Source organism: Rana temporaria, chromosome 9 (genome assembly GCF_905171775.1).
Source record: "Rana temporaria chromosome 9, aRanTem1.1, whole genome shotgun sequence".
Taxonomy (NCBI): Eukaryota; Metazoa; Chordata; class Amphibia; order Anura; family Ranidae; genus Rana; species Rana temporaria.
The window spans coordinates 145,990,437-146,012,662 of NC_053497.1; the positions used below are offsets into that span (position 1 = coordinate 145,990,437).

The 22,226-nt window shown below is 49.1% G+C and overlaps 1 protein-coding gene across 1 annotated transcript in view; it reads right to left on the minus strand.

Annotated features, from left to right (window-relative positions):
• Positions 1–16,631, minus strand: part of CFAP157 (cilia and flagella associated protein 157) — a 38,414-nt gene extending 21,783 nt beyond the window's left edge. Inside the window, exons 1-3 of the mRNA XM_040324768.1 lie at positions 16,416–16,631; positions 8,795–9,066; positions 6,379–6,532 (exon numbers count right to left, since the gene is read on the minus strand). Of these exons, the coding sequence (XP_040180702.1) occupies positions 6,379–6,532; positions 8,795–9,066; positions 16,416–16,570 (581 nt within the window). The 5' untranslated portion in view covers positions 16,571–16,631. The remainder of the gene's footprint in view (positions 1–6,378; positions 6,533–8,794; positions 9,067–16,415) is intronic.
• Between the last annotated feature and the right edge of the window lie 5,595 nt (positions 16,632–22,226).

Below are 22,226 nucleotides of genomic sequence, written 5' to 3' on the forward strand. Positions count from 1 at the left end.
TGCCCTAGAACTGAAGTTCCCCGGCCGCCCCTGGAGCAACAGGGCCTGTCGTGGACGTCCCAAAGCTGAGCTGAGGGCCGGCACATGCTCGAAGGCCGAACATGGGGGGACTACAAGAGTCGAGGACCCAGCCTGTCACCCAGTCGGCTGTTGATAGAAGAATCGCAGGATTCAAAATGCAGGAACAAAATAATAAAAAAAGCGAGAAAAATCGCCAGAAAAAAACTCCAGAGTCCAGGAACTCCAGAGAGAGCCTTGACCTCCTGTCGTTAGGCAGAAAACAAACTGAGGCTGCTAAAGCAGGGTGTGGGTTATGCCTGGGGAGCCACGCCCCCTGGGAGGAGCGGCATGAAGGGAAGTTTTTAACACCTTAAGTGCTGTAGAATTCTGCCTAAATCTCCTGGTAGGAAGAAGCATAACCCTAAGGTCAATGAAGGCTGTGTCCGTCTATGAACGAAAGAGAAAACGTGGATTTTTTTCCGACGGAATGTTGGCTCAAACTTGTGTTGCATACACACGGTCACACAAAATTCCGACCATCAAGAACGCGATGACGTACAGCGCAAATGCTCACTATCGGTCCAGATACCGATACTGAGCTCTTCTGCTTGATTCTGAGAATGCCTTTTTTTTTTGCGCGTCGGAATTGCATACAAACGATCGGAATTTCCGACAAGAACTTTTCCCCTTTGGAAAATTTGAGATCCAGCTCTCGAATTTTTGCTGTCGGAAATTCCGACAGAAAAAGTCAGATGGGGCCTACACACGGTCTGAATTTTTGACCAAAAGCTCCCATCGGACATTTCTTGGCGGAAATTTCGACCGTGTGTACGCGGCATTTAAAGGGGCTGTAAAGGTACAATTTTTTTTCCCTAAATAGCTTCCTTTACCTCAGTGCAGTTCTCCTTCACTTACCTCATCGTTCCATTTTGCTTTTAAATGTCCTTATTTCTTCTGAGAAATCCTCACTTCCTGTTCTTCTGTCTGTAACTCCACACAGTAATGCAAGGCTTTCTCCCTGGTGTGGAGTGTCGTGCTCGCCCCCTCCCTTGGACTACAGGAGAGTCAGGACGCTCTCTACGTTGCAGATAGAGAAAGGAGCTGTGTGTTGGTGGGTATCCTGACTCTCCCGTAGTCCAAGGGAGGGGTCGAGCACGACACTCCACACCAGGGAGAATGCCTTTCATTACGGTGTGTAGTTACAGACAGAAGAACAGGAAGTGAGGATTTCTCAGAAGAAATAAGGACATTTAAAAGCAAAATGAAAGGATGAGGTAAGTGAAGGAGGACTGCACTAAGGAAAAGGAAGCTATTTAGGAGAAAACAATTGTACCTTTACAACCCCTTTAAGAACTTTATAGCACATTATTAAAGTGTGTAGGATTCCTTATGCCGCGTACACACGATCGGAAATTCCGACAAGAAAAGTCTGATATGAGCTTTTGGTTGGAAATTCCGACCGGGTGTATGCTCCATCAGGCTTTTGCTGTCAGAATTTCCGCAAACAAAAGATTGAGAGCAGGTTCTCTATTTTTCCGACGGAAAAAGTTCCTATCGGAAAATGCGCTCGTTTGTATGCAATTCCGACACGCCAAAAAAAAGGCATTCTCAGAATCAAGCAGAAGAGCTCAGTATCGGTATCAGGACCGATACTGAGCATTTGCGTGAGTACTTGTATTCGCGTAAATGCACCCGATGCTTCACCGATACTTTTCTTTTCACCCGAGAGCGGGTGGAGAGCGGGCGGAGAGCAGAGCAGTCCTAGGGTATGTCACTAATGGAGGAGAGGAGAGCTGCTGCCGCTGCCGCCATCTAGTCCCCAAAGAGAAAGTCAAGCCCCCCCCCATCTAGTTGATCAGCGGGGGGAACATAATAGCTTTCATTTGAATAGCTGTGTGTTCCCCGCCGCGCGTCGTCATATATAGCCCCTCCCCCTTGTCCGGGCACTTTGATAGACAGATCACCCATCCCAGGATTGGACGGGTGATCTGTCTATCAAAGTGCCCGGACAAGGGGGAGGGGCTATATATGACAACTCGTGGTGGGGAACAGACAGCTATTCAAATGAAAGCTATTATGTTCCCTGCGCTGATCAACTAGACGGCAGCGGAGGGGGGGCTTGGCTTTCTCTTTGGGGAAAAGGCTGCATTTGGGGACATGGCTGCATTTGGGGACACATGACTGCATTTGGGGACATATGACTGCATTTGGGGACACATGGCTGCATTTGGGGACACATGGCTGCATTTGGGGGATACATGGCTGCATTTGGGGGATACATGGCTGCATTTGGGGGATACATGGCTGCATTTTGGGACACATGACTGCATTTGGGGACATATGACTGCATTTGGGGACACATGGCTGCATTTGGGGACACATGGCTGCATTTGGGGGATACATGGCTGCATTTGGGGGATACATGGCTGCATTTGGGGACACATGGCTGCATTTGGGAGATACATGGCTGCATTTGGGGGATACATGGCTGCATTTGGGGGATATATGGCTGCATTTGGGACACATGGCTGCATTTGGGGATACATGGCTGAATTTGGGGATACATGGCTGCATTTGGGGGATACATGGCTGCATTTGGGGGATACATGGCTGAATTTGGGGATACATGGCTGCATTTGGGGACACATGGCTGCATTTGGGGGGACATGGCTGCATTTGGGGACATATGGCTGCATTTGGGACATGGCTGCATTTGGGACATGGCTGCATTTGGGGACACATGGCTGCATTTGGGGACACATGGCTGCATTTGGGAACACATGGCTGCATTTGGGGACACATGGACACATTTTTAAAAAAGTATCGGTGATCGCAGGGCCGGCCCTACCATGGGACCCGATGGTACCATTGTACCAGGCAGCACTTTCAGGGGGGCAGCAAATTTCCTGCCCGCATGCCATCCCATTCCGCCAGCTCCACTCTCCACTCCACTGTGGGGCTAATTGCCGCCCGACCGCTCCCCCCGTTCCACTCTCCGTTTCACTGTGAGGTTAATTGCATGAATAGAGCCATGACAGGTCCTTTTTATACTCCTATATACATGTATAGAGCCATGATAGGTCCACTTTAGTTATCATGATATAAAATAATGGATGTGGGGGCATTTTGGTGAACGTAATTTTTTTTTGGGGGGGGGGCAGCATTTAATTCTTGGTACCAGGCAGCACAATGTCTTGGGCCGTCACTTGGTAATCGGTATCGGCAAATACATAAAAAAAAGTATAGGTACTTGTACTCGGTCCTAAAAAGGTGGTATCGGGACAACCCTAGTTAGAATACACCGATCAGCGCCACTGGCTATAGCAAAAATCCATCAATTGGTAGTTCGACTTATGTTCATCCACCCTGCCCATACATGGATCAAAATTTTGTTTTAGGAATTTTTTTTTACCGATGTGAAAGCTTTCCATTGCTGCTTGTGGTAGGGGATGATTGAGTGCATCACACAGCTCCTTTTTTTTAAAATTAACTTTATTTGAAGTGTACAAAATGTACACTTCATTCACAGGAATGTACAGCAGTGTGTTTCTGTGTGCCCCTGTGGTGACAGGCATTTGCCACACATTAAAATGTCACTGTATATAGTGAGAATGCACCCTAAAACTGGAGTGCCCAGAATCTGGTGCAGCTGTGCAAAGTAACCAATCAGCTTCTGACTTCAGCTTGTTCAATGGAAACTCAGCTTCACCCAAATGGGGACGTTCTAGTCTAAGGCACCCACACAATGGTGTCAGTTGGGGAAATAGTTTCTTATCTATAGTGTCAGTGGGAGGAATAGTGCCCCATCATTGGTGTCACCTGGAGAAATAGTGTCTCTTTATAGTGTCAGTGGGAGGAATGGTGCCCCATCATTGGTGTCAGTTGGAGGAATAAAGCCACATTGATGGTATTAGTGGGAAGAATGGTGCCTCATCATTGGTGTCAGTTGAAGGAATAAACCCACATTAATGGTGTCAGTGGGAGAATGGTGCCTCAACATTGTTGTCAGTTGGAGGATTGAAGCCCCATTTATGGTGTCAGTGGGAGGAATGGTGCCCCATCATTGGTGTCCGTTGGAGGAATAGTGCACCAAGGGCCAGATAAAGGCAAGCAAAGGGTCACATCTGGCCCCCAGGCCACAGTTTGGAGCTCACTGGCCTAGGCAATCCAAGCAGAAGTTCTCCTCTACTCTTCCTCTCTGCAGTCTTCTGGGACACATCGCAGTTGAGCTGACACACCTGGGAGCCCACAGATGAGCTGCCACAGCTATGAGCCCACAGTTGAGCAGCCACAGCCGGGAGCCTACAGTTGAGCTGCCACAGCCGGGAGCCCACAGTTGAGCCGTCACAGCCGGGAGCCCACAGTTGAGCCGCCACAGCCGGGAGCCCACAGTTGAGCTGCCACAGCCGGGAGCCCACAGTTGAGCTGCCACAGCCGGGAGCCCACAGTTGAGCCGCCACCGCCAGGAGCCCACAGATGAGCTGACACACCTGGGAGCCCACAGATGAGCTGTCACAGCCGGGAACCCACAGTTGAGTTGTCACAGCCGGGAACCCACAGTTGAGTTGTCACAGCCGGGAACCCACAGTTGATATGTCACAGCCGGGAGCCCACAGTTGAGCTGTCACAGCCGGGAACCCACAGTTGATATGTCACAGCCGGGAACCCACAGTTGATATGCCACAGCCGGGAGCCCACAGTTGAGCTGCCACAGCTGGGAGCCCACAGTTGAGCTGCCACACCTGGGAGCCCACAGTTGAGCCATCACAGCCAGGAGCCCACAGTTGAGCTGACACACCTGGGAGCCCACAGTTGAGCCGCCACAGCCAGGAGCCCACAGTTGAGCTGCCACAGCCGGGAGCCCACAGTTGAGCTGCCACAGCCGGGAGCCCACAGTTGAGCTGCCACAGCCGGGAGCCCACAGTTGAGCTGCCACAGCCGGGAGCCCACAGTTGAGCTGTCACAGCCGGGAACCCACAGTTGATATGTCACAGCCGGGAACCCACAGTTGATATGCCACAGCCGGGAGCCCACAGTTGAGCTGCCACAGCTGGGAGCCCACAGTTGAGCTGCCACACCTGGGAGCCCACAGTTGAGCCATCACAGCCAGGAGCCCACAGTTGAGCTGACACACCTGGGAGCCCACAGTTGAGCCGCCACAGCCAGGAGCCCACAGTTGAGCTGCCACAGCCGGGAGCCCACAGTTGAGCTGCCACAGCCGGGAGCCCACAGTTGAGCTGCCACAGCCGGGAGCCCACAGTTGAGCTGCCACAGCCGGGAGCCCACAGTTGAGCTGCCACAGCCAGGAGCCCACAGTTGAGCTGTCACAGCCGGGAGCCCACAGTTGAGCTGTCACAGCCAGGAGCCCACAGTTGAGCTGTCACAGCCAGGAGCCTACAGTTGAGCTGCCACAGCCGGGAGCCCACAGTTGAGCTGTCACAGCCGGGAGCCCACAGTTGAGCTGTCACAGCCGGGAGCCCACAGTTGAGCTGTCACAGCCAGGAGCCCACAGTTGAGCTGTCACAGCCAGGAGCCTACAGTTGAGCTGTCACAGCCAGGAGCCTACAGTTGAGCTGTCACAGCCAGGAGCCCACAGTTGAGCTGTCAGTGCCGGGTGCCCACAGTTGAGCTGTCAGAGCCGGGAGCCCACAGTTGACATGCCGGTGCCGGGGAAAAAAGACAGAGGGAAAGAACTGCTCAGGTGAGCACATGGCTGAATTTAGGACAGGTGAGTGTTTAAGAGGCAACAGCTACCGTTTTTGTAGCTGCTGACTTTCAATAAACACAAATATGACCGGAGCTCCTCTTTAAGCTTTCACAAAAAACCTAGAAGCTAATTGGTTACCATGTACAGCAGCACCAGATTCTGTGTGCACCAGTTTTAGTAAATAACCCCTCCCCCCTCTTATCTTAAATAATTATATTTTGGGCAACAATTCACAAAAATAATGTAATGGAACCAGAAGACACACAGGACTCCTGTGCAATTCGCACCGGAAGCGCTCCGGAGATGTGTGAACCGGCTCCATAGAGAGCCTGTCACAATCTCCTGCTATTGAGAATTGGATGTAAGGAAGCCCACATCCAATTCACAATAGTGTGAGCACAGCCTTAAACTTTCAAGAGAATGAAGATCAGACCATTATTTGGGGAAACATAAGATGTGCACAAGGCAGAGGAATAATTCCTCCATACCCCTAATTTAGGGATCTTCAAACTACACATCCCATGAGGCATTGTAAAACTCTGACATTCACAGACATGACTAGACATGATGGGAATTGTAGTTCCTGAACAACTGAAGGGCCGTAGTTTGAGGACCTCTGCGCCTAATTGGATACTTTCACTGAAATGAATTGACTTCACAGCGAGCCTAACCTGTCCTTATCCAGCACTGCCTTCTTCTCCAGATCGTACATCATCTGTTTACGTTCTTCGTCCTGAGATCTTAACTTTTCTTCCAATGCAGCAAATTTGGCCATCAGCTCCTCTTTCTGCACCCTGAACTCTTCCAAGGAAGCCAATTTACCGGCTGAAAACAAAGCACACCATCAAGTTTACTTATGTTACAATTTGTCCCAGGTGCCAAACTGCCATCTCACTTTATTGTGTTAATTTGTATAGTGCTGGCTCAACCTCTAGTCTCCGCCCCTGAGGAGCTTACAGTCTAATGTTTCTCCCACAATCATAATCTACTTAAAACCCATCTTGGTCAAAGTAAATCAGGTTATGACAGATTATTATTCCTTCATGGTTTCCAGAAAAATGAGTGACAAGGAAACAAAAGAAGGAGACTATACAAGACTGTATTCCCTGCATGGGCAAAGCACAGATTCACTTTGGGGCTAAAACATTAGCAGGTTGTCACTATACTGTGTATTGGAAATGATAAATAGTTTTCATTTTTTTTTTTTACAAATAAATGTGAAAAGTGTGGTGTGCATTTATATTCAGCCCCCCCCCCCCCCCTGAGTCAATACTTTGTAGAACCTTTCACTGCAATTACAGCTGTAAGTCTTTTTGGGGATGTCTTTACCAGCTCTGCACATCTAGAGAATGACAATTTTGCCCATTCTTCTTTGCCAAATAGCTCAAGCTCTGAAAAATTGGATGGAGAGCGTCTGTGAACAGCAATTTTCAAGTCTTGCCACAGATTCTCAATTGGATTTAGGTCTGGTCTTTGGGTCATTCTAACACATGAATATGCTTTGATCTAAATCAAGGGTGTCAAACTCAATTTCATTGTGGGCCGCATCAGCATTACGATTGCCCTCAAAAGGGCCGGCTGTATCTGTAAGATTAGATGTCCAGCGCATCCCCTCCCCTTACATTAGATGTCAAGAGCCACCCCACCATCAGAAGTTGGGTCCCCCACTCTCCCTTACATCACAGTGCACCCCCCTTACCATATGCTGCTGTTGGGAAGAAGCTGGATGCATTGCTTGAAAGCAGAAAGTAAGGACAGAAGAGAGGAGGGCATGATAAGGGGCAAAAAGTGCAGAAAGAGAGTAGTGCAGAGGGTAAGATGATGGCAGCATCTACAGTGAGGAGTGCAAAAGGGAACAATGGTGGGCAACATGACAAGGATTGTGGTGTAGGAGAGGAATGGCAGTATGTGTAGGAGAGGAATACAAAGGGTATGACAATGAGCAGTATGTGTAGGAGAGGAATATAAAGGGCATGACAGTGAGCAGTATGTGCAGGAGAGGAGTACAGAGGGTACGACACTGAGCAGTATGTGCAGTAAAGTACAGGGGGTATGACAGGGAGCAGTATGTGCAGTAGAAGGGTACAGGGGGTATGACAGGGAGCAGTATGTGCAGGAGAGGAGTACAGGGGGTATGACAGGGAGCAGTAGGTGCAGGAGAGGAGTACAGGGTGTATGACATGGAGCAGTATGTGCAGGAGAGGAGTACAGAGGGTATGACATGGAACAGTATGTGCAGGAGAGGAGTACAGGGTGTATGACATGGAACGGTATGTGCAGGAGAGGAGTACAGGGGGTATGACAGGGAGCAGTAGGTGCAGGAGAGGAGTACAGAGGGTATGACATGGAACAGTATGTGCAGGAGAGGAGTACAGGGTGTATGACATGGAGCAGTATGTGCAGGAGAGGAGTACAGGGTGTATGACATGGAACAGTATGTGCAGGAAAGGAGTACAGGGTGTATGACAGCAGGCAGTATGTGCAGGATAGGAGCACAGAGGGTACTGCCATAGATGTAATGTTCAGAAGATGGTAGATAGAGAAGGCTATGATGATGTACATAAAGTGCAGACTTTATGTACATCGGGTTTGTAAGACAAGAGAGGAAAAGTGCAAAGTGTCGGAGGATATGATATAGGCGTGATGACATCTTTATGAAGACAGTCCAGGGTCAACTAGACCCCTGATACCTCCTCTGTGTCCATCGGACATACACTGAGTAGAGATAATCCCCCATCTGCAGTTCAGTCAGCTCAGAGAACCAGCATACTGAAGCAAAGAACCTGGATGTGCTCAGAGGTGACCAATTATGGGTTCAGTGTGTGTGTAAAAGACATTGGTGTACCCATCCCATGCTTCTAATGCATCCTGTGTGCTTCTCCTGGGGTTATGGCCTTCTTTCTCTCTGGAAAAAAACTGTGACAGCGCAGGGGAATTGTGTAGAAGAGGTGGTAGGGGAGGCGATTACAGGTTGTCAGGAATGGCAAGGCCGATAGCTTGTGGAGGGCAAAACAAAGACATGAAGATACCAGAAACAGGTTAATACAGATAGGATGGTGAGAAGTGAGTGTGGAGGACAACTCTTACCCAGAAGCATGTTCTCTGAAGTAAGACGGTCCGTTTTCTCCTGGGACTCACTCCGTACCTGACCCAGCTGGGCCTCGTAAGCTTCTTTCTCGGCATCTTTGGCCTCTTGTAGTCCAGTCAGCTGATCGTTGAGGTCAGCAATTTCATCCATACGCTGGTTGAGGGTTGTCTTGAGGAAAGACACAATCTCCTTCTTGTCACTGGAGAGTTGATCGAACTGTGCCTGGAATTGGCTATCCTTTGCACAAATTTCATCCCATTTGTTCTGATACCTGTGTATAAGACAATAGTAAGGCCACGTTTACATGTGTGTGCGTTTCTGCATGTGTGTCTGCATGTGTGTGTGTGTATTTGTATGTCTGCATGTGTGTATGTCCTGCATGTGTATGTCTGCATTTGTGTATGTCTGCATGTGTGTGTGTATGTCTGCGTGTGTGTCTGCATGTATGTGTGTATTTGTATGTCTGCATGTTTGTATGTCCTGCATTTGTGTGTGTGTGTGTGTGTGTATACTGTATGTCTGCATGTGTGTATGTCCTGCATGTGTATGTCTGCATTTGTGTTTGTGTGTGTGTATGTCTGCGTGTGTGTCTGCATGTATGTGTGTATTTGTATATCTGCATGTGTGTGTGTGTGTTTGTATGTCCTGCATTTGTGTGTGTATGTCTGCATGTGTGTTTATGTCTGCGTGTGTGTCTCTGCATGTGTGTGTGTGTATTTGTATGTCTGCATGTGTGTGTATGTCTGTATTTGTGTGTGTGTGTGTGCGTGTTTGTCTGCATGTGTGTTTGTGTGTATGTCTGCGTGTGTTGGTGTATTTGTGTGTCTGCATGTGTGTGTGTGTCCTGCATGTGTGTGTGTATGTTTGCATTTGTGTGTGTGCATTTGTCTATGTGTGTATGTCTGCATGTGCGTGTGTGTGTATGTCCTGCATGTGTATGTGTGTGTATGTCTGCATTTGTGTGTGCGAGTCTGTATGTGTGTATGTCTACATGTGTGTGTGTGTCTGCATGTATGTGTGTCTGCACCTGGGCTGAAGGTTCTAGTTACACCACTGCATAGGGCCTATGCATCCATGACCTGTGTGACGCCATGTTTACCGCACGAGGATGCACAGGTGTTCCCCACTTTCCCGATGCGGACGGTCACATTCAGGTTAATTAGGACACACCGGCTCCACGGACACCGCCGCTGCTCCCAATGTGACATCTGTGCGGGTGCACGGCCCCAAACGAACCCAAGCACCTGCATAGCTGTTATATGGAGAGCGACAGCTGTGTCCCTGCAGCCGCTGCATCCCAATTGACTTGAATGTGCAACCACATGTGGGTAAGCACAGACGGCAGTTGAAGCATGCATGCATACCTCCTGCATACCTCCTGTGTGAACGAGGTCTAAAAGTAAAACTGCACTTCAAATTTAAAGTTTATGTACAGCTCATTCTTTTTTTTTTTCAGTTTTGGTTAGATACCACCCACACAGAAGAATGCAGGAGATGAGTGTCATTAACCCTAATGGCCCTGCATGCACTAGAAATTGTAGTAGCTGCTTCCTGCACTGGGAACTGAGTCGCACTCGCAGTTTTCGTGTAGGCTGCAACTGAAAAAATGGAGCAGGAACCTTTTGCCTGCGTTTTCAGGAGGCACAGCAGCCCATTCAAATGAATTTGCTGCCACGCCAGCACAAAATGCAGCTCCCCGAGCCACACAAGTGAGGAGGCCTGAGGGACAATTTACACTTGTCTTCCGGATAGCATTTTTAATTTCACGATCGTGTGTAGGCAAGGCCGTTTTAATGATCGAGTTGAAAAAAACGTTGTTTTTTCTAGACCCTTTAAAACGTCATTTTTTACAACATTTTTTAGAACACCATCCCTACTGTGAAGCACGGAGGTGGAAACATTATGCTTTGGAGCTTTTTCTCTGCTAAGGGTACAGACCCACTTTGCCATATTGAGGGGCCAATGGACGGGGCCATGTATTGTAAAATCTTGGATGAGAACCTTCTTCCCTGAGCCAGAACACTGAAGATGGGTCGTGGATGGATCTTCCAGCTCAACAGTGACCCAAAACATACCACCAAGGCAACACATTTGTTATTTAAAAGGAAGCACATTAATATATATATATATATATATATATATATATATATATATATATATATATATATATATATATACAGGGCTCGACAAATCCCAGGCGCCAGGTCGCCATGGCGACTAGAAATAGGGTTCTGGCGACTTGGCTTGGAAGGGGGCAAAAAAAAAAAAAAAAAAACATTTTTTTTTGTGTGAGCTGGCACCATCTGGTGGTGAGCCGTTGGTATTACAAGTTATTACCACCAGATGTGTGAGCTGGCGCCATCTGGTGGTGGCCGTTGGTATTGCAAGTTAAGCATTACAAGTTAAACAGCAATTCTAATGTAATTTTTCACTATTTTCACTGCCATCTTCTTCCCTCTAATTAGAACCCCCAAACATTATATATATTTTTTATCCTAACACCCTAGAGAATAAAATGGCGATCGTTGCTACTATTGATACTTTCTGTCACGCCGTATTTGCGCAGCGGTCTTACAAGCACACTTTTTGGGGAAAAAATTACACATTTTTTTTATTAAAAAATAAGACAACAGTAAAGTTATCCCCATTTTTTTTATATTATGAAAGATAATGTTACGCCGAGTAAATTGATACCCAACATGTCACGCTTCAAAATTACGTCCGCTCGCGGAATGGCGACAAACTTTTACCCTTTAAAATCTCCATAGGCGACATTTAAAAAATTCTACAGGTTGCATGTTTTGAGTTAGAAGAGGTCTAGGGCTAGAATTATTGCTCTCGCTCTACCAATTGCGGCGATACCTCACATGTGTGGTTTGAACACCGTTTACATATGCGGTCGCTGCTCACGTATGTGTTGGCTTCTGCGTGCAAGCTCGTCGGGACAGGGTGCATTTTCTGGCTCCTAACTTTTTTAGCTGGCTCCTAGATTCCAAGCAAATTTGTCAACCCTTATATATATATATATATATATATATATATATATATATATACACACACACACACAGTACCTTAAAAAAGTATTCACACCCCTTGAATTTTTCACATTTTGTCATTTTACAACCAAAAACAAACGTATTTTATTGGGATTTTATGTGATAGACCAAAACAAAGGGGCACATAATTGTGAAGTGGAAGGGAAATGGTTTTCATTTTTTTTTTTACAAATAAATATGTGAAAAGTGTGGCGTGTATTTGTATTCAGCCCCCTTTACTCTGATACCCCTAACTAAAATCTAGTGGAACCAACTGCCTTCAGAAGTCACCTAATTAGTAAATAGCGTCCAACTGTGTGTAATTTAATCTCAGTATAAATAAAGTTGTTCTGTGAAGCCCTCAGAGGTTTGTTAGAGAATCTTAGTGAACAATCAACAGCATGAAGGTCAAGGAACACACCAGACAGGTCAGGGATAAAGTTGTGGAGAAGTTTAAAGCAGGGTTAGGTTATAAAAAAGATCCCAAGCTTTGAACATCTCACGGAGCACTGTTCAATCCATCATCTGATAATAGAAAGAGTATGGCAAAACTACAAACCTACCAAGACATGGCCGTCCACCAACTTCTTACGGCTTTCTTACAACAATGGCTTTCTTCTTGCCAGGCCCGGATTTACTCCCTTTGCCACCCCATGGCCGGGTCCTTCAATTCCGCGCCCCCCCCCCCCTATGCCACACACACACACACACCATCACATAGGGGGTTTCTGAGCCCCCCCCCCATGTGATAGAGATTAGGTAAAAAAAAAAAAAAAAATTAAATTACATTAAAAATCCCCCCTCCAAATTCTATAGTGAAATACAGTACTTAGAACTCCGTCTTACTGGTTACATGTTGAATTTTAAAAGCAGCAGACTTCTGTCAGATTAGAAAACCTGTGAGATGGGCAGGCTTGCTGCTGCTTTTAAAATTCAACATGTAAGCAGTCAGATGGAGTTCTAAGTCCTGTATTTCACTATAGAACCTCAGTTTACTGTAATAAATACCGTATTTATTGCGGTATAACGCGCTCCCGCGTATACCGCGCACCCCTAAAGCGACCCCCAATCCTGTGGAAAAAAAGTTATTTTTGTACTTCCAGTTTTGGTGTCTTGCGCGGCGTCCATCGGCGGCCTCGTCGGGTCCGGCGTCCTTCTGCGGCTTCGGGTGTCCTTCTGCGGCTTCGGTGTCCTTCTGCGGCGAGTCCGGTGTCCTCTTCGGCAGGTCCGGTGTCCTCTTCGGCAGGTCCGGTGTCCTCTTCGGCGGGTCCGGTGTCCTCTTCGGCGGGTCCGGTGTCCTCTTCGGCAGGTCCGGTGTCCTCTTCGGCAGGTCCGGTGTCCTCTTCGGCGGGTCCGGCGTCCTTCTGCGGCTTCGGGTGTCCTTCTGCGGCTTCGGTGTCCTTCTGCGGCGGGTCCGGTGTCCTCTTCGGCAGGTCCGGTGTCCTCTTCGGCAGGTCCGGTGTCCTCTTCGGCAGGTCCGGTGTCCTCTTCGGCAGGTCCGGTGTCCTCTTCGGCGGGTCCGGCGTCCTTCTGCGGCTTCGGGTGTCCTTCTGCGGCTTCGGTGTCCTTCTGCGGCGGGTCCGGTGTCCTCTTCGGCAGGTCCGGTGTCCTCTTCGGCAGGTCCGGTGTCCTCTTCGGCAGGTCCGGTGTCCTCTTCGGCGGGTCCGGCGTCCTTCTGCGGCGTCCTCGCGTCCTCCCAGCGCCGAGTTTTGAATACTGCGCCAGCATATACCGAGCGCAGTACACTCGGGCAGGCTCGGCAACTGTCGCGCTCACGTCCTGTACGTCCAGGACGTGACCGCGGAAGAAGCCGAGACTGGCCGACTATACCCGAGTGTACTGCGCTCGGTATATGTCGGCGAAGTATTCAAAACTCGGTGCGGGAAAGCGGGTATCGGCGTATATCGCACACCCACGATTTTGCCCTGATTTTCAGGGCAAAAAAGTGCGCGATATACGCCGATAAATACGGTACATGTAAAACTCTGGGGGGTGTACAAAGATGTCCGCTTGTCCCCTTCTCACTGTATCCTTAGGGTGGAGGAGTGCGGAAAGTGTAACAAGATGGCGGTGATTTGTCATATTCGGCTACCCATCACGGTTTTAGTGTGCTGTTTTGTCGTAAAAGTATTGGAACGTATATGGCGGTGTTGCGCATGCGCAGTGCAAACATTTTCAACGCCACTTCCGGAGCAAACTGTGATGGGTAGCCATATGTGATGAGACAAGGGGCGGATGCTTTTCTCAATACAGACCGGTGTTCTGCCGAAGAAGGTCCCCCCGGCGGATAAGGACCCCCCTGTACTGTCTTTGGGCCTCTTGGCTGCTTCTCTGATTAATACTCTCCTTGCCCGGCCTGTCAGTTTAGGTGGACGGCCATGTCTTGGTAGGATTGCAGTTGTGCCATACTCTTTCTATTTTACTCATTACATTCAGCAGGTTCCTGAACTGGCCAAATTTCGATCCATGTATGGCCAGCTTAAAGCGGGATTCCACCCGCGATTACATTTCTTTTTAAAGTCAGCAGCTACAAACACTGTAGCTGCTGACTTTTAATAAGGACACTTACCTGTCCTAGGCGCCCGCAATGTCGGCCCCCCCGAGGCCGATTGCTCAATCCAAGCAGCTCCTGGCGCCGCCATCCTTACTGAGGGAAACAGGCAGTGGAGACTAGCGGTTTCGCTACCCGTTTCCTACTGCACATGCGCGGGTCTCGTGGCGCTTTTGTAAATGGGCGGCTGCTTTCTGGGATACACACAGTTCCCAGAAGACAACGCGGGGAGGATGAGGAAGAAGACCTGAACGCGGTATGGGAAGAGGCAGATTAGGAACCTCCGCATAGCAAGCGCCATTTCTGGTAAGTAAAAAAAAAAAATCAATTTTTTTTACACGATTTTGGTGTATTTTTTTTTTTTGTTCCCTGGAAAGTAAAAGCATAATGGGCTAGTAGGCATGGCATTGCATGCATTCCACGGCTACCAGGTTTGCTAATCTGACAGAAGACCTGCCGTCAGAATAAGACGGCGGACATTTTACTACACCCAGCTACGTCTTGAATCTCAGAGTATATTTAGTAATAAAGTGAGTGTATAAAAATAAATATAGAGGGCCAGATTCTTGTAGATCGCCGCATCTTTGCGGCGGCGTAACGTATCTCATTTACGTTACGCCGCCGCAAGTTTTACGGGCAAGTGCTTGATTCACAAAGCACTTGCCTGTAAAGTTGCGGCGGCGTAACGTAAATCCTCCGGCGCAAGCCCGCCTAATTCAAATGATCAGGGTAGGGGGCGTGGATCATTTAAATTAGGCGCGTTCCCGCGCCGAATGTACTGCGCATGCGCCGTCCCTAAAATTTCCCGACGTGCATTGCGCTAAATAACGTCGCAAGGAAGTCATTGGTTTCGACGTTAACGTAAATGGCGTCTAGCCCTATTCACGGACGACTTACTCAAACGACGTAAATTTTTTAATTTCGACGCGGGAACGACGGCCATACTTAACATTGGTTGCCCCTCATATAGCAGGGGCAACTTTACGCGTCGCAAATCGTACGTAAACATTGTATCTTCACTGCGTTGGCTGGTCGTACGTTCGGGAATTCGCGTATTTTGCATACTCGATCGGGAAAACGACGGAGGCGACACCTAGCGGCGAAAAAAAAAATTGCATTTAAGATCCGACAGCGTAAGAGCCTTACGCCTGTCGGATCTAATGGTTATCTATGCGTAACTGATTCTAAGAATCAGTCGCATAGATACGACGGGCAAGATTAGGACTTACGACGGCGCACATTGCGTTGCGCCGTCGTAAGCCCTTTGACAATCTGGGCCAGAGTGTTGATATCTGTGATGGTGTTTGGATGTTACATTTTGAAAGAGGATGGACGCCAGCAGTATGGAGGTGGCGGAGGCCATGTTGGTTCACCCCACACTGCTCGGCGCTAAACCTTTCAAAATGTAACATCCAAACAGCATCACAGATGTCAATATATTATATTTATTTCTATACGCTCTTTTTATTGCTAAAATGACTGTGAAGTTCGAGACGTAGCTGGGTGTACTAAGATGTCCGCTGCCGCTGTTCTATCAGATTACCGCTACCCATCAGAAAATGCAACAGAAGTGACATTCCGATGGAAAAATACTTATTGCGCATGCGCAATGCATCCCAACATGCGTTCCACGGAGCTATGTGTTCCAAACCCTCATGATCTGATGGGTAGCGGTAATCTGATAGAATAGCGCATTCTGTCAGATTAGCGAACCCGTCACGCATGCGCAGTAACTACTCAGCTGACGGAACGTCACTTCCGTTACCCAATCTAACGGGTTGCCGATTCTGACAGAACACTGGGCCTTTTACAGGGCATGCTGGGAGTTGTAGTGCTACTACATCTGGGACTTGTAGCCCCTCTGATTTCAGTCAGGGCATGCTGGGAGTTGTAGTGCTACTACATCTGGGACTTGTAGCCCCTCTGATTTCAGTCAGGGCATGCTGGGAGTTGTAGTGCTACTACATCTGGGACTTGTAGCCCCTCTGATTTCAGTCAAGGAATTGCTGACACCTGTAGTCCCCCCACAATCACCTCTCCAGGCGGCCCTCCAGGTCCCGGATCTGGAGTTGGTAGAACTCCTTGCTCTCCTCGGTGACGGGCTCCACTCTGCTCCTCTCCTCCGCCTTCTTCTCCTTCTTTTTCTTCCCGGTCGCGCTCCCTTTTCCCTTCTTCTTCTTGGGCGCCATGGTGCCTTCACCAACCGCTCCGCCGTCTACAGCGTCCCGCTGCTAGGCAACCACGGAGGGGGAGGGGCCGCGGCGCACACACCCACTGGGATGATAGAATGGGCGGGCTTCAGGGCGGGGTTTTCTGAGCCGAGTGCAATGCTGGCGCAGACTCTTCTGCGTGTGGTGGGCGGGGATAGTTAAGTGATGGGAGGCGGATGTGGGCGGGGCCAGGCTGTGTTTGGGATCAGTAGATGTCAGTGAGCTGTGATCATGTCACCTGTCATGTCTTATAATATATAATAGCTGGTGATCCTGTCACTTCCTGTAGGGGGAGGGGTGCTGGGTTAGGGAGCACCCATATCTTCTAGGGGTGTTGGCAGAGTCATGTATCTATACAAAGTAGATGCCAGTAATCCCAACTTCTTACCCCAGGCCACATTCACCCCCACTGATCTGGAATCGCACAGCGCTAATCTGCCTGTGATTCCAAATCACACAAAAATTGCAGCAAAGTTGGCCTCCGTGTGCCATTCATTCTTCACGGCACCCCAAACGCCACGCAATTTTACCACAAACCAAAACTTGTCACCCCAAAAAGCTCATGAGTTTTGTTTGAAGCCACAATGCACATAGAGCAACCCGTTCAAGTGACTAGGCTGCCCTATGGGCGACACGCACAAACGCATGTTTCCCCCCCCCCCCCCAAAAAAAATCATGTGTCGGAAACGCGTAGCGGAAAGGCGGCGGGCGCAAGCGCGCCTAATTGAAAATAGGCTGAGGGGGCATGTTTTATGATAATTTGCTTTGACCTGACGTGATTGACGTTTTTTTTGGAACGGCGCATACGCCGTCCGCCTACATTTCCCAGTGTGCATTGTGGCCAAGTACGCCGCACGGTCCTATTGATTTCGACGTGTACGTAAATGACGTAAATCCCTATTCACGGACGACTTACGCAAACAACGTAAATTTTTCGAATTTCGAAGCGGGAACGGCGGCCATACTTTAACATTGGCTACACCACCTAGGGGGCATGTTTATCTTTAGGCGGCCTATCTCTTACGGAAACGGCGTATCTGTACTGCGGCGGCCAGGCGTACGTTCGTGAAGAGGTGTATCTAGTGATTTACATGTTCTACGCCGACCGCAATGGAAGCGCCACCTAGCAGCCAGCCTAAATATTGCACCCTAAGATAGGATGGCGCAAGCCGTCGTATCTTAGATAGGTTTAAGTGTATCTCAGTTTGAGAATACACCTAACTCTTACTGAATCTAGCTACTAGAGACTTAAGCCCCATACACACCATTAGATTTTTGTCTTCACATTTACCAAAACCATGTAGTGCAAGGGCCTGCCTGATTCATACAAATTGAAACTCTTAAAGGGTCACTAAAGGAATTTTTTTTTTTTTGCTGAAATGACTGTTTACAGGGTATAGAGACATAAAAGTTAACTGATTCCTTTTAAAAATAGATCCAAATCAATCATATAATGTGCCTGCAGTTTAGTTTCGTTTTTGTTGTTTCCTGCTTCTCTGATGTACAGAGCCAATAGAGGGCAGTGATGGTTTGTAAAACAAAACTGGATTGGTGCTCAGGGGTTTTAGACACACAGGGCCAGATTCAGATAGGTCAGCGGATCTAAAGATCCGCTGACCTATCTGATTTACGTTACGCCGCCGCAAGTTTTTGAGGCAAGTGCTTTATTCAGAAAGCGTTTGCCTGTAAAGCTGCGGCGGCGTATCGTAAATTCCCCGGCTAGGGGGCGTGTAAAATTTAAATCAGGCGCGTCCCCGCGCCGAACGAACTGTGCATGCGCCGTCCGCAAAGTTTCCCAGCGTGCATTTCTCCAAATGACGTCGCAAGGACGTCATTGGTTTCGACGTGTACGTAAATTACCGTATTCGCGAACGACTTGCGCAAACGACGTAAAAAAATTCAAAACTCGGCGCGGGAACGACGGCCATACTTAACATAAGCTACGCCTCATATAGCAGGGGTAAGTATACGCCGGAAAAAGCCGAACGCAAACGACGTAAAAAAAAAGTGCCGGGCAGTCGTTCGTTTCTGAATCGGCGTAACTCCTCATTTGCATATTCGTCGCGTAAAAGATACGGAAGCGCCACCTAGCGGCCAGCCTGGAATTGCAGCCTAAGATCCGACGGTGTAAGACACTTACACCTGGCGGATCTTAGGGAGATCTATGCAAGCAGGCGTCCCAGAGCCGGAGTCCCTCCTTGCAAGCAGGCGTCCCAGAGCCGGAGTCCCTCCATACAAGCAGGCGTCCCAGAGCCGGAGTCCCTCCTTGCAAGCAGGCATCCCAGAGCCGGAGTCGCTCCTTGCAAGCAGGCGTCCCAGAGCCGGAGTCCCTCCTTGCAAGCAGGCGTCCCAGAGCCGGAGTCCCTCTTTGCAAGCAGGCGTCCCAGAGCCGGAGTCCCTCCTTGCAAGCAGGCGTCCCAGAGCCGGAGTCCCTCCATGCAAGCAGGCGTCCCAGAGCCGGAGTCCCTCCATGCAAGCAGGCGTCCCAGAGCCGGAGTCCCTCCATGCAAGCAGGCGTCCCAGAGCCGGAGTCCCTCCTTGCAAGCAGGCGTCCCAGAGCCAGAGTCCCTCCTTGCAAGCAGGCGTCCCAGAGCCGGAGTCCCTCCTTGCAAGCAGGCGTCCCAGAGCCGGAGTCCCTCCATGCAAGCAGGCGTCCCAGAGCCGGAGTCCCTCCTTGCAAGCAGGCGTCCCAGAGCCGGAGTCCCTCCATGCAAGCAGGCGTCCCAGAGCCGGAGTCCCTCCATGCAAGCAGGCGTCCCAGAGCCGGAGTCCCTCCTTGCAAGCAGGCGTCCCAGAGCCGGAGTCCCTCCATGCAAGCAGGCGTCCCAGAGCCGGAGTCCCTCCATGCAAGCAGGCGTCCCAGAGCCGGAGTCCCTCCATGCAAGCAGGCGTCCCAGAGCCGGAGTCCCTCCATGCAAGCAGGAGTCCCAGAGCCGGAGTCCCTCCTTGCAAGCAGGCGTCCCAGAGCCGGAGTCCCTCCATGCAAGCAGGCGTCCCAGAGCCGGAGTCCCTCCTTGCAAGCAGGCGTCCCAGAGCCGGAGTCCCTCCATGCAAGCAGGCGTCCCAGAGCCGGAGTCCCTCCATGCAAGCAGGCGTCCCAGAGCCGGAGTCCCTCCTTGCAAGCAGGCGTCCCAGAGCCGGAGTCCCTCCATGCAAGCAGGCGTCCCAGAGCCGGAGTCCCTCCATGCAAGCAGGCGTCCCAGAGCCGGAGTCCCTCCATGCAAGCAGGCGTCCCAGAGCCGGAGTCCCTCCATGCAAGCAGGCGTCCCAGAGCCGGAGTCCCTCCATGCAAGCAGGAGTCCCAGAGCCGGAGTCCCTCCTTGCAAGCAGGCGTCCCAGAGCCGGAGTCCCTCCATGCAAGCAGGCGTCCCAGAGCCGGAGGTTTTAAGTTAAAAATCATTCTTTTTTTGCTAGAAAGTTACTTGGAACCCCCAAACATTATATATTTTTTTTTTTAGCAGAGACCCTTGAGAATAAAATGGTGGTTGTTGAAATATTTTATGTCACGCTGTATTTGTGCAGCGGTCTTTAAAATGCATTTTTTTTTTCGGGAAAAAAACACACTTTAATGAATAAAAAAACGAAAAACAAAGTTAGCCCATTTTTTTTTGCATAATATGAAAGATGATATTACGCCACAAGAATCGTGATCTTTATTCTAGGCAAAAAAATATTTTTTCCCCAGAATCGTGCAGCTCTAGGGCCGGAATCAGATAGATTTCTCTATCTATCTGCTGGCGTAACGTATCTGCGATACGGTATGCCGCCGTAACTTTGGGCACAAGTTCCGTATGCAGAAAGAACTTGAGCCATTAGTTACGGCAGCGTAACGTATGTGTGGCGGCGTAAGCCCGCCTAATTCAAATGGGGATGTTGTGGGCGTGTTTTATATCAATTTAAGATGACCCCGCGTATTTTGCGTTTTTTGATGAACGGCGAATGCGCCGTTCGTGAAAGAATCCCAGTGCGCATGCTCGAAATTACGCCGCAAAGCCTCATTGGTTTCGACGTGAACGTAACTTACGCAAAGCCCTATTCGCGAACGACTTACGTAAACGATGTAAACATTTCAAAACTCGGCGCGGGAACGACGTCCATACTTAACATTAGCTACGCCTCATATAGCAGGGGTAACTTTACGCCGGAAAAAAGCCGTAAAACGTAAACAACGTAAAAAAATGCGCCGGCCGGACGTACGTTTCTGAATCGGTGTAAATACCTAATTAGCATATTTCTTGCGTAACTATACGGAAGCGCCACCTAGTGGCCAGCGTAAATATGCAGCCTAAGATACGACGGTGTAAGACACTTACACCAGTCGGATCTTAGGAAAATCTATGCGTAACTGATTCTCTGAATTAGGCGCATAGATACGACGGCCCGCACTCAGAGATACAACGGCGTATCTGGAGATACGCCGTCGTATCTCGTATCTGAATCCGGCCCCTAGTGTATACATTGGGGGTTATTTAAGGCAAATCCACTTTGCAATGGAAGTGCAGTCGCTGTAAATCTGAGGGGGAAGATCTGAAATTGTTGTTGCAGGAGATGCCAAAAATCTGACTTGTATCTTAGTGCAGACTTCTGGGAAAATCAGGAAGCCAATCACACAAGCAGGAAATAATGTTTATGGGAGGTGTTCTGTAAACATTCTGGCCCAGATTCTCGTACGAGTTACGCCGGCGTATCTCCAGATACGCCGTCGTAACTCTGAGTTTGAGGCGTCGTATCTATGTGCCTGATTCTTAGAATCAGTTACGCATAGATTTGTATTAGATTCGACCGGCGTAAGTCTCTTATGCCATCGTATCTAAGTTGCATATTTACGCTTGCCGCTAGGGGCGTGTACGCTGATTTACGTCTAAAAATATGTAAATCAGCTAGATACGCCAATTCACGAACGTACGCCCGGCCGTCGCAGTACAGATACGCCGTTTATGTTAGGCTTTTCCCAGCGTAAAGTTACCCCTGCTCTATGAGGCGTAGATGAGGCTTACCAATGTTAAGTATGGACGTCGGAACAGCGTCAAATTTTTAACGTTTTACGTCGTTTGCGTAAGTCGTTCGCCAATAGGGCTGTGCGTCATTTACGTTCACGTCGAAAGCATTGGCTTCTTGCGGGTTAATTTGGAGCATGCGCACTGGAATACTTTCACGGACGGCGCATGCGCCGTTAATAAAAAGCGTCATTTACGTGGGGTCACATTAAATTTACATAACACACGCCCACATCTTCCACATTTGAATTAGGCGGGCTTACGCCGGCCTATTTATGCTACACCGCCGCAACTTTGGTTTGAGAATACTGCACTTGCCTGTCAAAGTCGCGGAGGCATAACGTAAATAGGATACGCTACGCCCGCACAAAGATGCGCGCTTCTACGTGAATCCGGGCCTCTGTGTACAGAACACCTCCAGGGAGCCATATTCCATTTTACAGAAAATGACAGCGCTGCAGATTAAAAAGGAAAGATAATTGTTAATAACCTTCAATTACAATATAACTTGTGACGCAATTGTATATGCCATTTAATGATTTTTTCCATGGATGTGGAGTTACCCTTTAACGCTCACACATCTACAAACAAATGGAATCTCACCTTTAGGTGGAGTGACCCTTTAACCCAACACTTTT